We start from the raw sequence: 14,940 nt of genomic DNA on the forward strand, positions 1-14,940 counted from the left end.
GAGGTAGTATGATACCAATGAGAAGGTAGAGATTTACAAAGATTGGGAATTGGCAAAACAAATAAAACACATAACTGACATGAATGCTATCTGTTTGTCTTTGAAGAAAGGTGCTCCAAAGTGTTCTTTAATCAAATTAATACCCACGGATATATCGCAATCTCTCTAAGCCAGTTTTCTCATGGGTTAAATGCGAAGGTTGGAGCAGATGTTGTCTAAGAGTCCTCTCAGTTTCCTGATCCGTAACAGACTGAATAAGAACGTCTCCAAGGTCCATTCCGGTTCTAAAAGGCTGTGTCATTGCACACCACTGATGTTCTCAAGAGTGGGGGGTCCTTTTTAGGGGTAGTGGAGTCAGGCTTTTCTCTCCCCAAAGGAAAGTCCTAAAACAGAAATCAGAAGTAGGTTTTGGTACTATCAGGACCAAGGATTCAGAGAGGCTCTTCAGTCATCAGATGAGGCAACCACAGCTCAAAGATTAGCAAACAAACGTTCCTGCGCTGGTCCCCACTCCCCTGTGTATCCAGATGCCCTTCAGCAACTGTGCTGCAGTGGCATGCCCTCTAAATGCAGAGGAGCATAAAGCACGATACATAAAAGCTCTTGCCCGCTCACCCAGACACAATCCCAAGACTTCATCTTCATCTTCATCTTCATCTGGGCGATGAGCTTCAGCCAAAGGCTCCCTTCAGCGCCGGTCCTTGGGATCCTCTCGGTCCCGGCCGCTATGCCACCAATGACGCCGCCATCCTGAGTGTGAAGTGAGACTGGACATCCACTGCGTCGATTCCAGCCCATCGACCTATTTCTCCATTTTTGTTTGTTTTTTTGCCCAGTACCATACTGCTTTGCTGAGAACTGCCTTCTAATGTATTTTAAAATCTGAGGTGGTGAGACTCTGGACATGAGCTTTATCCCTTTCATTATGGCTGGAAACACGTTTGCTTCTGGCTGTGGAACCTCAGCCATCCTCTACAGGCTTGGGGTGGGGCAAGGCAGGGTGAGGGGAGCCTGCTATGTCAATGGCAGTCCAACATTCCCAGGAAGCGAAAGGTGGGGAGAGCCATCCCCATCTGCTCAGCTTCACTCGCTTACCTGGACAGGAGACTCCTGGTTCCCCTCCTTCCAGGAGCCATGCTATTATCCCTTCCTCCAAGTCAGAGACTAAGTCAGGCTTGGGACCCGGAAGCCCTGTTCATGACCGATAGGAAAGGACTGAGAACAGAGAGACTCTCGCTCCCAACACTCTTCAAAGGGAAGGGACTGTTTGTGGTGATGGTCCAAAGGCCCCCAGAGGAATGTTCTCTACGGTGTTGTGGGGAAGCCTTCAAGAACATGGGGGAGATATGAGTTGGGGAGTCAACATGCAAACAGAAAGAACAGTTCTTTATCCATCTTCCTGGCAGAAAGCTGGGAACACATCCGTCTTCTAGAAGCTGCCCTGGGATGTGGAAGACTGAACATACAAGCACCATAACAATCCTCTGCTCGGTCCCAGGGCCAAGAACCAGAAGCAATCCGTCAGTTGACAAGCATTAATGAATCACCCACAATACAATGTGCCAGACACCATGCTAAAAATGGGGGAGGGATACAAAGAAATGCGAAAGGGCAGATGTGGGCTTGCCCTCTGGAAAAGCTTCCCAATAACTGAGTGGTCAACCGAGGGGAGGAGCCCCCCAAAGGGCGTGACAGCCCCGCACCAGCGGTCTTCAAGCAAAGGGGAGGTGACCCCTGGATGGAGGAGCCAAGGTGTTGCTTAGGTTTGAGTAGGCCTGGCTGGCTGCTGAGGGCAGTGACAATGCTCAGGGTGTGATTTTCCTCCTGACCCAGAGGCAACCAGAAGGTGTGAGGTGGGTTTGGGAGCTGCTGCACGGAGCTCCCCGATTCTAGGGGAAGCGCCCCATCTCCTGGTCACCATGTGAGCATCTAACCCCGGATACACTGTGCAGCGGGCAGCTGGGGAGGAAGCCAGCAGGTCAGGGCATGAGGACAGGAAGAGGAAAGCCCCTCTCCTTACCCAGAGACAACAGATTCCTATAGTTCTCCAACATGACCTCCCGGTACAGCTCCTTCTGAGAAGGACCCAGGCATCCCCACTCCTCCTGGGTGAAGTCCACAGCCACGTCCTTGAAGGTCACAGGCTCCTGAAAGACCAAGGTCACAGAGGGCTTGGAGTTTGAAGACACTTTAGGGATCATCGGACCTACCCCTCTCATTTTACGGGAAGGCTGGCTGCGGCGAGACTGTGACTTGCCCAAGGTCACAGGGCCGGGGCTAAGATTTGTGTCCAAATCTTGGAATTCCCAGGCCGGCGCTTTCCCCACTAGGTCAGAGGTGTCAAATTCATGATTCCTAGTAAGGCTAGAACATATTAAAATATAACTGGGAAAGGTTTAACAAAATAAATAAAAGTACGATGCCAAATGGATCCTATTAATTTGCAGTTCTCTAAGTAACATGCAAAGGAAGGGACTGGTTCCTATTTGTGTGAAAACACCGCCCCAGACCACTGAAGGAAGGCCACCCACCATGCTAAGGTCATTGCCATATGCGGCCTCATTGGAGGTAGTCACTCAAACTCCTGACTCGCTCCACTTGGAGCCTGCCCCAAACAATCCCTCTTAGATCGAGACACAAGGTGATCCCACTTCATCATCCATCACTCCTTTGAAATACATTTTCAGCAAGCCAGACAACAAAGCGAGCTGCCTCTCTCTGTCTCTCTCCACACGTACACATATACACACACTATTTATACTGGACAAGCAACACTCTTGCTTGAAATGTCTTCTCCATCTCACAAATGTATAATGATCAAACACTTTTATACCAGAGGGGAGGCCATGGAGTGTCTTGGAGACGGGTGCCCTGGAATAGAATTGAGGCTGCAGGGGCAGCTCGGTGGCACAGTGGATAGAGCACTGGCCCTGGAGTCAGGAGGACCCGAGTTCAAACCTCAGACACTTGACACTTACTAGCTGTGTGACCCTGGGCAAGTCACTTAACTCCACTGCCCAGCTCGCCCCCCAAAAAAATAGAATTGAGGTTTCAAGACTCTGTAGAACCATGAGACATGGAGACTGCAAAATGTATTCCCTATGCTTCCATCTATAAAATGGGCACATGGGAAGGCACTCTGTGATCAGCCTTCCTTCTGTCTGCTTTCCAATCTAAGCTTGCCAGTCATTCCTTTGCAGCCACATCTGCCCCTGCAGACAACTTCCTTTGCTGCCTTCCTCCTCGCTAAACCTGTTTCTTTTTTGTCTTCAGAAATGCATTCCTGAAAACTCCCCATACCTTAGGGCCCGTGGCTCAGCAATCACATCTGCTATTTAAAACATCCAAAAATACAAGAGTTCTTGCTACAGCATACACAAATATCAGGGCATTACACTGTGATAACAGAAATCTGTCCAAAACGGCTTTTACAATAAAAATGAAATCATCAATAAAAACAAGAAACAGCCAGAGGAGACACAATTCTTCCTGAAAAGGGGGTGGCCTCTTTGGCACCCAGGTGGACCTACCTGAACAGGGGAACACATGGAGTCCCCAACTCCCAGGAGAGAAGTAGGGATGGAAGGAAAAGGCTGTTTTTGCAAAGTAAGCACTAAAAAATATTGGTTGAACTGAACTGAATAAGGAATACTGCAGAGAAGTCGAGGAGGCTGAAAACAGAGCAAAGATTTTAGAAAAAGACGGCTGACATCTGACCGCTCCCAGGTCACAGATGACTTTGAAGGGAAGGTTTAGCTGAGCAGTAAAGGCAGAGAAGCCAGACTGAAATGGGCTGAGGAATCAGTGACTGGTGAAGAAGCAATAATTTTCCTAAGCTGTAACAGTGAAGGTGCAAAGAGCACTGGACTTACAGCAAAGAGACGAGTTAAGACCCCAGCTCGGACATGCCCCAGCTATCTCATCTTGCACTGGATGGGGTGTCGGCTATGTCCAGGGAAGACTGGGACCTCTGGTGTGAGGCTGCTCTCCACCCTTGGTGTCCACCCATTCCACCTAATTCTCACCTGTGGCTCCAAGAAGCTGTAACCTGTGCCGTGGTCACACCCCGGTAAGCATTTTGGCAGATGGGCTAAGCCAGGTCGAGGGTAACTGAGGGGTCCCAAACCAGTGGGTGAATTGGGGGGGCGTCTACCCCAAGCATGCGAAGACTTCCGCTGATGGACTGGATGGGAGGATGAGAACAATTTGTTCCAGTGGCCAGGAAGGCGGCTGAAGCAGGGGCTGTGAGTGCTCGGAACCTGGTTAGACGTCAAAGGCGCCAAGGTCATCCACCACATCTCGGGCCATCACCAGTCATCTTGACTCTGTCCCATGACGACTCTGGAGGAGAGAGTGAGGCTGACGACTTCGTGCACCTCTGCCTCACTTGAATCCAACTTATGCACGAATCAAAGGACATACCATTTTACCATTTTACCTATCTCAGAGACCTGCGGCAACAGGCAAGGGACAAAGCAGCAGGTGAGGAGACACTGGGAGCAGTAGTCACAACCCTGCAGATGGGCTGCCCAGGCCACAGGGTCATTCTCACCAGAAGCAGCAGCTGGATTCGGCAGCCCCCTGGGTGTCTGGGCAGCCTTGTAGAAATCACACCGTTCACCTCCTGGGGTGAGGAAGGGGCTAGAAAAGCTGTCCTAAAAATTGTCTGCTTACCCAACCCTGGCCTCGTTACCATGGCAGGTGGGGATCACTCTCTGTGGTTGAAACACAAAAAAATGTACAGAAAATTCTGCAAAGATGATTCCGCCCACCATCAGTACACGTAATGTGTGCACACTTACAGACAACATAAAATCCAGTAGGCCTGAAAGACGGATCCCATCCAAATGAGGCTGGCAAATGAAGGCCAGCTCCCTGAAGCTGGAGCTGGATACACATTATTCTGGAGTGGCTGCAGTGAAGGCAAGCGCCATGAAGCTGGTGTAGGGTTTGCAATCAAAACGAATCTACTCTACAAGCTTGTAAGTCACAGGTTCCCAAAGTGGGTGATACCACCCCCTGGGGGGCACTGACTGATCCAGGGACAGCAGTAGCCTCAGGTGCAATTGGGGGCGTTGAATAAAAATACAGGGGAGGTGGAAGCACAAGGAAAAAGGAGAAGAAAAGTTTTAAAAATCATTGGTACATGTTTCATCTGTTGTATAACAGAGTTAAAATCATAGTGATTACATTATTTTCCAAATAAACACACAAAATGCAAGTTATAATTGATCAGTGACCAAGTCCACCAACAAATCTTAACAAGCAAGTGTTGGCAGATGAGTGTGCTGGGCATCGTTGGGAAGTCCAGCACACATCAGCAGGAATACGTGTAATGACTGGTTTACAATGATACTATATGGTTACATGATGCAATATAGCGTTATCAAAATTTCAATGCAGGGAAAAAAAACACAAATTTACAATAAATTATTAAATTAAATTTTAATTTTAATTTAAAAAATATTTTACATTTTTTTAAGGCAATTGGGGTTAAGTGACTTGCCCAGGATCACACAGCTAGTAAGTGTCAAGTGTTTTGTTTGAGGTCACATTTGAACTCAGGTCCTCCTGACTTCAGGACCAGTGCTCTATCCACTGAGCCACCTAGCAGCCCCCATTTTTTTTTAAATGATGCAAATTTCAAAAGATTGTTAAAGGGTTAGAGAAAGTATATTTCCAAGGGGTCATCGAGTAATGTTTTTTTAAAAGGAGGTGGTTGACCAAATAAGTTTGGGAACCTCTGTTGTATGTCTTCCAAAAGGAGGGATTGACAATGCAATTGCCACTTGCTGGAAAACACCACGCCACCATCATCATGCTCCTACCATGACGAACCCTGATGAAGTCAAAGAAAATTTTTATGAAGACCTGGAGACCTTTATCATCAATGGGCCAAAAGAGGACAAGCTTCTCATTCTGGGAGACTTTAATGCCAGAGTAGGCTCAGACGAGCAGACGTGGCAGGGAGTCCTCGGGAGGAATGGAGTTGGAAACAGCAAGGGCAGCGGTCACTTACTACTGAAGACTCCTGCATCTCATGACCTTCTCATCACTGACACTGTCTTCTGTTTGCCTAAATGCAATAAAACTTTGTGGACGCCCCCTCGCTGCACACTGGCATTTAACAGACTATGTGATTGTCAGGAGAAGAGACAGACAGAACATGAGAGTGAAGAAGATAACGCAGAGCGCCGGACTGCTCACAGATTTACTACCCTCTCCTAGCTGTCCTTCAACAAAAGCATTGGCCCCAAGGCCAGAGGACTACCAGGAGACTTCACGCCCACAGAGCATGAAGCCCACTGCTCCGGGAGGGAAAGCTGAGCCAGCACACAGTGGCCAACAGGGGAGCAGGAAAGGAGCAGGCCGCTCTCAGAGGTCTGGTGTACAGCACTGCATTTGCTCATCTGGGCCAGAACACTCACAAACATCTGCATCGGTTTGAGGAAAATGATGTGAAAATTCAGAAGCTGCTAAATGAAAAATGAGAACTCCACAGATGACTTTGAAGGGAAGGTTTAGCTGAGCAGTAAAGGCAGAGAAGCCAGACTTCTGGCAGGGGTAGCTCGTCTGTCTCTAAGAAGGCAGCATTTAACTCCATCAAAAGTAAAGGGCAAGCAAAGCTTAGAGAGATGCAGGATTCCTGGCTCAGTAGCAATCCAAAATGCTTTTATGAGGCCCTGAAGGCCACTTATGGGCCAGAGAGCTGCGGTGCATCTCAACTGCTCAGCGCTGATGGAGCCGCATTGATGAAAGGCAAGGGCATGATCCTGGAGAGCTGGGCTGCACACTTCCAGAGTGTTCTCGACAGACTGTCATCAATCAACGCTGAAGCCACTGACCATTTCCCTCAGGTCGAAGCCAATCCCTCCCTACCTGAAATTCCAACTCAATAAGAGGTGTTTAATGCCATTAGGCTCCTTTCTTGTGGCAAGGCACCTGGTGCTGATTCTGTTCCAGCCGAGATTTACAAGACTTCAAGGTGTTTGACTGGGAAGGTAGAAGCCTGAAGAAGACGACTGCTTGGACTGTGCCAACCAGGCACACACGGACATGCTCGCTATCCAACGAAGCCTGTTTTCACTGAGGTTGTGGTCAGTGGCAGGGAGACTGAAACGGCACAGAACTACCCCTCCACGATGTCTGCGGTCCAGAGGGAAGAGCTCCCTCTGCCCGGGGCAAGCAGGGCACTACTTCCTGCTGCACGGCGAGGCCCCTCTGCCAACGACTCCTCTGCTCTTCTTTTTCTTGTTCTTCAACTCACAAAATGTTTTTGATGGTTACATTTCATAACAAAAATGGAATTAAAGATAAATAAAAAGGAAAGAAGGGGTGGCCAGTTACGAATAGGTGCCTTATCCAAGGCTACCTACAGAGAAAGCCAAGAAATGGAACACATCATCTCTCTGCCCCAAGGCTCCAATGGTGGCTCTCAGAGGCATGTTTTGCTATCCCTAACCCCTGACGACCCCAGCCCCACTGAGCTCTGTCAATCTCTAGTCTGAGTTCAACTCAGGATCGTTCCTAAAAGACCTGTAACTAACATCCCCTTTTAAGGGTGTAGCACAAAAAAGTGAGTCAATCAACTGGCCCCCAAGCACGAGACTCGAAAACATCCTCATCCTCAATGACGCAGTACTGCAGTGGCCCAGAGCAGCAGATGCCCAACCCTTCAATAAAGGGAATGGTCATTTCTACATCCTTCATGGGAAGAAAGAGTCTGAAACAAACCACCCATATTCACCACCCTCATCAAGCTCATTAATCTGATGGGAAATCTTTCCTGCTCAACCCACCACACTGGCAAACCGCCTGCCTCTCTCCAGTCCCTGATTTGGTCAGCGCCGACACTCTTCTTCCATTGTGCCAGCCAGAAACCCTTTCATTAAGGAGTACCCTTTGGCTCAGACTTTTTCCTTTCACACTCAATCAGAATTTGAGATAAGAAGGGAAATCAGCAGTCATCTCATCTAACCCAAACACAAAGAGAATCTCTCTTTCCATATTCTTGCAACTCTGGACCTTCTCCATGAAAATCACTGCATCTACCTACTAGTGCCTGGGTTCTTAACCTGGACTCAACATGTGCCAGGAAGTTAGTATATGGACTGCAGGTCTATACAGGAAAAAAAAATCTCTTTATTTCAATATAAATGGTTTCCCTTGTAACATTATACATTTTATGCATTTAAAAACACTAGTCTATAAAACAGTAAAAGAGTCTACAAAACTCACCCTCAGCCTGGGGACCTAGAAAGGAGAGTTCTTGGTACCACGTCCTGGGCCCTGCAGGTGGTTCAACATAAGAAATCCATGTGATCTGATCAGGGCAGGAACATGAAAGAAGAGGCCTGACCGTCAGCTTTGCTGCTGCCCCCGAGGACCACAGGTGGGACCTTCTCATCGGACTTGCAGCTGAGCCCTTCCCTGGGTGCTGCCTCCCCTACTAGAAGGAGAGCCCTTAGAAGGCAGGGAATGTCTCACTTTTCTATTGGTATCACCAGTGCTCTGCACATAGTGTTTAACAAATCATTCATTTATTCATTTGTACTGCCAAGGGGAACCATGACACAGAGTCAACAACCGATAACACGTAAAAGAGTTTTCAAATTTGCAAAGGACTTTGTGAACGCAGTTTTGGACATCACAGCTCTGGGAGGTAACCCGCTCAGTCAGGGAGCCTGAGCCAGTGCCTGAGGCTGGACTGGAACTCAGGCCTTCCTGTCTTCAAGTCTTGGACTCACCTAACTAGCTGCTTCATCAAAAAGGCTAAGAGCCCCTGGTCTACAATGATTACTCTACCCAAATCATGAGAAGTTACCCGCAGGAACCCAGGTCATTTGTCCTCCTCTGTCTCAAAGAGCTCAGGACCTGGCCCACAGACTTGCTCGTCCCACTGCTGCCCACCACTCCCTCTCCAACCCCAGCAATAATGTGGCCCAAGTCTGCCCTCAGGAAACCTCCTTCCCCCCACCCTAGCTCTTCCACCTGTCTCAGGTTTCACCAGAAAGCTGAATCCTCTGGGTCCCAAGGCTTGTCACTATTGCCCTGAACCCCCACCGGGGTGTTTCTAATTTACACAAAGTAATCCCAATGATGCCACTGAGTCTCAAAAGTGAAAAATTTATTAAAAAATGCAAAAACAAGAATAATAATCTGCCTAATAGGAGAAGGCAAGGTTAATAACCTTACTCAGAAGACAAAAGTATGAACAATCCAAACCTAATGGTCCACTCACAAACCCCATCAAGGCGCACGGTGTCCATGGGGTAGAGGGTGGGCACACGCAGAACCCTAGCCAGGAGGCACATGGAAAAGGAAACCTGGGCAGTGGCTTCAGGTTCGGATGCTGGTGCTCCTCCATCGTACTTGGCCTCTTCCTCCACAAAGCTGCTCCCTCGCTCCTCTAAGGCTGCATGAAGCTCCTTTAGTTGAGGGCCAACATTAGACCATTTCAGTGAAACGGCAACCTGAGTCTGGGGTCGGCAGTCCTGAAGCAGTGTTATTGTCCTTATGCCAGAGAACCAGAAAGCTCCTCAAATATGTGTTCTGGTCTCTGAGGGGTTGCCACGCTCCAGGCTGCAGCTGGCACTAAAGGGCCAAAAGCCCGGCCAACCATCTTCAGCAGGAGATATCTGCCTCTGCTAATCAGCTGGAACCCTACCTTCCATCCCACAGATCCTGCCTCAGTGGCAGAGCCTGTCTCTCGGCTCCACTGAGCACCTGGGACAGCACTGGTCTTCCGCATCTGCCTGGTTTCTGGCGTCGTCTCCGGCTTCTGATCTCCTCCCACCCAAGGCTTTTGACTTCTGACTGCCCTTCCTCACTCAAAGCAGGGTCTCCGGGTGCTCATAACTCATCTCCGCGTCACGATGGGACGGTCAAAACCCCACTGGTCGTGCAGGACTTCCTGACCCCAGCCCCGGTCCTGATATCTTCATCTCATTTATGTTTTCTCAGCTACAGCCTTTAGATCGAAGGGCCACGAAGGGCCAAGCCCCATTGGTGCTTCTGCCTTTGAGCTCCGTCCGTTCACCAGAAGGGCAGGTTTCTCTCCAAAGGCTAAGGCTACTTTTCTCACATGACTCTTTTTTCTTGCCCTTTGAGCAAGTAGGCAAGTAAGATGGACGTATACAAAAAGGGCAGCATCTTACCTCCCCCCGGACCTGTCCCTTCATTCCACCTCAGTCACACACAGGGATCTGGGAAGTGACTTGATCTAACCATCACCCACATGGACTTTACCTCCACCCGTGCTCCAGAACTCTTCATCTGTCTCTGATCACCCTCCTTTCTGGCCGTCCCTGCCTGTATGTCACTCTTCCTAAGCTTATTCTCTAGTCGCTCATTCCCTCAGTCCCGTGGACCCCTGCTCTGGCTTCGTGTGCCATCCTGACCCTACGGTGAAACAATTAACTTCATACTGCCCTCCTCCTTTGAATCCTGTGCATTCTCATCCTGGGATACCTGTCACCTTCCAACAACAGTCAAGATGCTGAATGAGGAGACAAGTGCAAATGGTCTGATTTTCCTTGTGACAGTGAAAATGACTATAATCCCAGACCAAATTCTCAAGTTCATTTTTTAAAAAAATATTTTATTGTTATCTTTTATGTCACTTATATTTCCCATTATATCCCAACCTCCCCCCACCCCCACCAGCCCCCTAAACCCCTAAAGGCAACTCTTTTGACAAAGAATTTTTGAAATGGGAAAAAAAAAGTCAGTTCAGAAAAACACTGAAAAGAGGACCGGCCCTGAAGTCAGGAGGACCTGAGTTCAAATCCAGCCTCAGACCAAACACTTGACACTTACTAGCTGCCTGACCGTGGGCAAGTGTCACTTAGCCCCAACTGCCTAACAAAAAAAAAAAAAAAAACCAACAAAAAACACTGGGAAAAAAAAACATGCTGAAAAAGACTTGAAATTATATGCAATATTCCTCACCTATAGGCTCCCACCTCTGTGAAGAAAGGCGGGCCAGGCCTGAATTGGTCATTAAAGGGATAAGGCAGATAGTCCTTACAAAGAGCTGGGAGGGTTGAGGACAAGAATCTTGTGGAAGGCTGGAAAAGTCGATGGGAGCCTGACCAGGAAGGGCCCAAACATCAGAACAGAGCACTGCCTCGTTCAGACACCGGGGGTGATGCTGGAGTGAGACAGGCGCAGAACAGCCCCTACGAGGGTCAGAACCCCAGAATCTCCCTCACTCACCTGGGACCTGGTTCTCAGCCCACCAGGGGCCATCCCAATCCTCTGCAGGAGCTGAAAGCACAAAAGGAGCCATGAAGGATGGCAGCGGGGCAGAGGCCGGAACATCTGCCCCCACCAGAGGCACAAGGCCACCTCTCCTACCTGTCCAGTCTTCTCCCACCTTGCTCCCCTCCAGCAGGCCGCCATGGGGCGCCAGAGTGCTCAGAGCACCAGGCCCCAGAAATGCTGGCTCCCTCCCGGCTGTTCTCCACCTCCCAACCGGGTGCATTTGCGTGGGCTGTCAGTCAGTCAGTCAACAAATATGCACCTACTAGTCCCTGGCACTGCGCTTAGTCAGCAACAGTGCTGTGACAGATAAATGACAGTCCTCGTTCACACGGCACTCCCAGTCTGCTGTGCACACAGCTCCGCACACACAAGTGCTACACAGGATGCCCTGGATATCAGCAACAGAAGGGCCCTAGAATTAAGGGGGATAAGGAAAGGCTTCCTTTTTTTTTCTTTAAGGCAATTGGGGTTAAGTGACTTGCCCAGGGTCACACAGCTAGTAAGCGGCAAGTGTTTGGTCTGAGGCCAGATTTGAACTCAGGTCCTCCTGACTCCAGGGCCAGTGCTCTATCCCCTGCGCCACCTAGCTGCACCCAAGGAAAGGCTTCTGAGAGACAGCAGATTTTAGATGAGACTTGAAGACAAGAGGTGTGAGGATGAAGAGGAGAGCCAGGCAGGGGGATGGGGAGAGCCAGGCAGGGGGATGGCATGGGGGATGGGGAGAGCCAGGCACGGGGGATGGCATGGGGGATGAGGAGAGCCAGGCATGGGGAATGGCATGGGGGATGAGGAGAGCCAGGCAGGGGAAAGGCATGAGGGATTGGTAGAACCAGGCATGGGGGATGGGGAGAGCCAGGCAGGGGGATGAGGAGAGCCAGGCATGGGGGATGAGAAGAACCAGGCAGGGGAAAGGCATGGGGGGAGGGATGGGGAGGAAGACTGGGCAGGGAGGATGGCCAGAAGGAATGCCTGGAGTTGGGAGATGGAGGATGTTGTGTGAGGAACAGCCAGGAGCCCAGGGTCACTGGATCCAAACTACATTACGAGGCAGCGTAAGGTGTACCAGGACTGGAAAGGATGAGAGTAATGGGCTTTGAACACCAAACATAAGATTCTGTATTTGCTCCTGGAGGCAACTGGGGGCAGGCCACTGCAGTTTGTTGAGTGTGTATGTGTGCGGGTGTGGGGGGGGGGGGTGACGTAGTCAGATCTGTGTTTTAGGAAATCACTTTGACAGCCGAATGGAGGACAGACTGGAGTGGGGAGAGACTGGAGGCAGGCAGATCTCCCAGCAGCTGCTGCCATGGTCCAGACGTGAGGTGATGAGGGTCTGAGCCAGAGGAGAGAAGGGGGACATTGGAGAGATGCTGCTGAGGTGAAGTCAACGGGCCTGGACAAGAGTGGACGTTGGGGGTGGGGAAGAGCCAAAGATAAATGAGTAGGAGCCAGCAGACACCTGGGCTGTGAGCCTGGGGGACTGGGGGGTGGTGGTGGTAATAGGGGAGTTTAGAGGAGGGGAGGGTTGGGGGGAAAGCCACTGGGGTCAGTCTTGGACGTGTTGAGTTTAAGATGGCTGTTGGAGACGTCCAGGAGGCACATGAGGGACGTGAGATTGGAGGTCAGCAGAGACGCGAGAATCCTCAGCGTGGAGATGACCACTGATCGGGGGGAGCTGATGAGATCCCCAGGTGAAAGAGAAGAGGGAAAAGAGGGTCCAGAGCAGAGCGGGTGGGACAGCCCTGGCCACGGGGTTACTGGGTGTGACTGAAGACCAGGCGGAGGACCTGGGGAAGGACGGGTCGGGCAGTACAAGTGGGAGACAAGAGGAGGATGGACAGTCACAGGCTGCAGAGGGGGGAAGAAGGAAGAGCCGCTAGTGACCTGGGAGAGCAGCAAGAACGCTGGCCCCCTCCCTGCCACCCCTGGGCTCCCTGTAGGATGCAGCTCAGGTCCCCCCTCCCGGAGGGCCCTCCCCGTCACCCCAGGTATCGATGCTGTCTCCCTTGAGATACGGTCCTCTCTCTATAGACGGACACACACACACCCATTTCCATGAGGTGTCCCCTGTTAGAACGGGAGCTCCTGAGGAGGCCAGGCAGTCTTCTGTCCTTTTTGGCATTGCTCGAGCTTAGCCTAACACCGTCACACAGTAGGCACTTCCTACACTTTTGAGGCTGTGCTCAGTAGGCACTTCATGCACTTTTGGGAATGCACACAGTAGGCACATCCTACAGGGTTGTGGATGCACACAGTAGGCACTTCATATACGTTGTCAGATGCACACAGTAGGAACTTCATGCACTATGTCAGGTGCACACAGTAGGCACTTCATGCCCTCTTGCCGACTACAGCAGGCGCACGTGAGCAGCCAGGGGTCCCAGCCCCCTGAATCAGAGCAGGCAGGTGGGGCCTCGGCTTCCTTGGGAGCAGCCCCCGACCCGGGAAGGCTCCCCGAGGGTGACAACCTTGGGGGAAAGCGGGTGGGGTCTGGAGTCCAGAGAACGAATGAATCTTGGAAGTAGGCAGGGGGCATCCGCTCCCTCTTTGCCCACCCCCCAGCCCGCCCCCAAACTCCGGGGGAGGGGGGGACCAGAGTCCAGCCCGACACCCCCAGACCCTCAGCAGGGGTCAGTAAGGGAGGGCAGGGGGACAGAAGCCCCGGATGCTGACAGGCTCAGAGGTGGGGGTGGGGAGAGTGGAGACCCCGGGGGAAGGGGCAGCCGGGAGGGGCTGCGGAGGGAAACGTCAAGGCCTCCTGGCAGGTGCTGGAGGGGATGGAAGAGACAATCGGGGGGCGCAGAACCAGCTTGGGGGGCTGAGTCAGGGCCAGGCTGGGGGGAGGGGAGGCACCATGTGGGGGTGCACGTTGGGGGGGGCAGGGCTGCCTCAATCCAGATATGGGGGCGGGGTAGGGGCAGGACGTCTGCTGGGGTGGGGGAAGGGACCGGGGGCTCTGGAGCTTTGGGGTGGTTGGGGCGCGGGGCTCCTGGGTTCCAGCGGGGGGAGGGGCAGGATAGGGAGAGCGCGGGGGGAGGGGGGGAGCGAATGTGCGGGGGGGGGGTGCGGTACCACAGGGCTCCCAGGGCGCAAAGGAGGGGGAGGGGCTCGGGACGCTCGGGTCCCGGGGTAGGCGGGGGCGCCCTGAAGACTCCCCGTCCCGGGGAGTGGGGGGGGTCAGGGCTCCACGATCCGGGGGCGAGCAGGAGTCTCCGAACGCCGGGATTCCGGGGTGCTTGGGGATCGCACACCCCCCACAGGCCCTGAACACACTCACCGGAACTGGTGGAAGAGCGGCAGCCCAAACAGGAGGAACGTGGCGGAAGCGGAAGTGGGGCCGGCGCGCAGCCTTCTGGGAAATGTAGTCCCCGGGGCCGCGCATGCCCAGGAGCCAAGGCTGCGGGAGGAAGGGGCGGGGCTTCCAGAAGGCTCCTGGGGAGGGCGGTGCCCCGCCCCCGCCCCGCCCCCTCCCCGCCCCTTTCCCTTCAGGGTCCTCAGCCCTTAGAGCGGCCCCCCTTCATCGTGCGGCCCCAGACACCCCCAGGTCGTCCCTCACGACGCCCCCCTCCCTTCATGGGCCCTCAGGGGGTTGATTTTGGGGGAGGGGTCATCTCCTTCCGAAATTGTCCATTTCCTGGATGAGTCAGGGGCCCCGAGGGAGCAATTCCGGGGGGGGGG

General features: G+C 52.1%; 1 protein-coding gene across 1 annotated transcript; it reads right to left on the reverse strand.

The window, feature by feature from the left end:
* Positions 1–1,359: 1,359 nt before the first annotated feature.
* LOC114042611 (zinc finger protein 445-like) lies at positions 1,360–14,578 on the reverse strand. The gene is made up of 5 exons (XM_027861297.1): positions 14,540–14,578; positions 11,218–11,268; positions 4,026–4,341; positions 2,021–2,147; positions 1,360–1,484 (listed from the first exon to the last, which is right to left on the reverse strand). Exons 3-5 carry the CDS (start codon positions 4,296–4,298, stop codon positions 1,360–1,362), a joined length of 525 nt encoding a protein of 174 aa, XP_027717098.1. The 5' UTR covers positions 4,299–4,341; positions 11,218–11,268; positions 14,540–14,578.
* Between the last annotated feature and the right edge of the window lie 362 nt (positions 14,579–14,940).

The sequence above is a fragment of the Vombatus ursinus genome, unplaced genomic scaffold, assembly GCF_900497805.2.
Source record: "Vombatus ursinus unplaced genomic scaffold, bare-nosed wombat genome assembly UNPS02014656.1, whole genome shotgun sequence".
Lineage (NCBI taxonomy): Eukaryota > Metazoa > Chordata > Mammalia > Diprotodontia > Vombatidae > Vombatus > Vombatus ursinus.

Excerpts from the sequence above, each read along its gene's own strand:
- LOC114042611 (XM_027861297.1), bottom strand. The coding sequence starts at position 4,298 with ATGTGGTGGATGACCTTGGCGCCTTTGACGTCTAACCAGGTTCCGAGC. Across the intron at positions 2,148-4,025 it reads ACAGCTTCTTGGAGCCACAG|GAGCCTGTGACCTTCAAGGA; the intron begins GTGAGAATTAGG and ends TTGGTCTTTCAG. Across the intron at positions 1,485-2,020 it reads TAGGAATCTGTTGTCTCTGG|AGGATTGTTATGGTGCTTGT; the intron begins GTAAGGAGAGGG and ends GGGACCGAGCAG.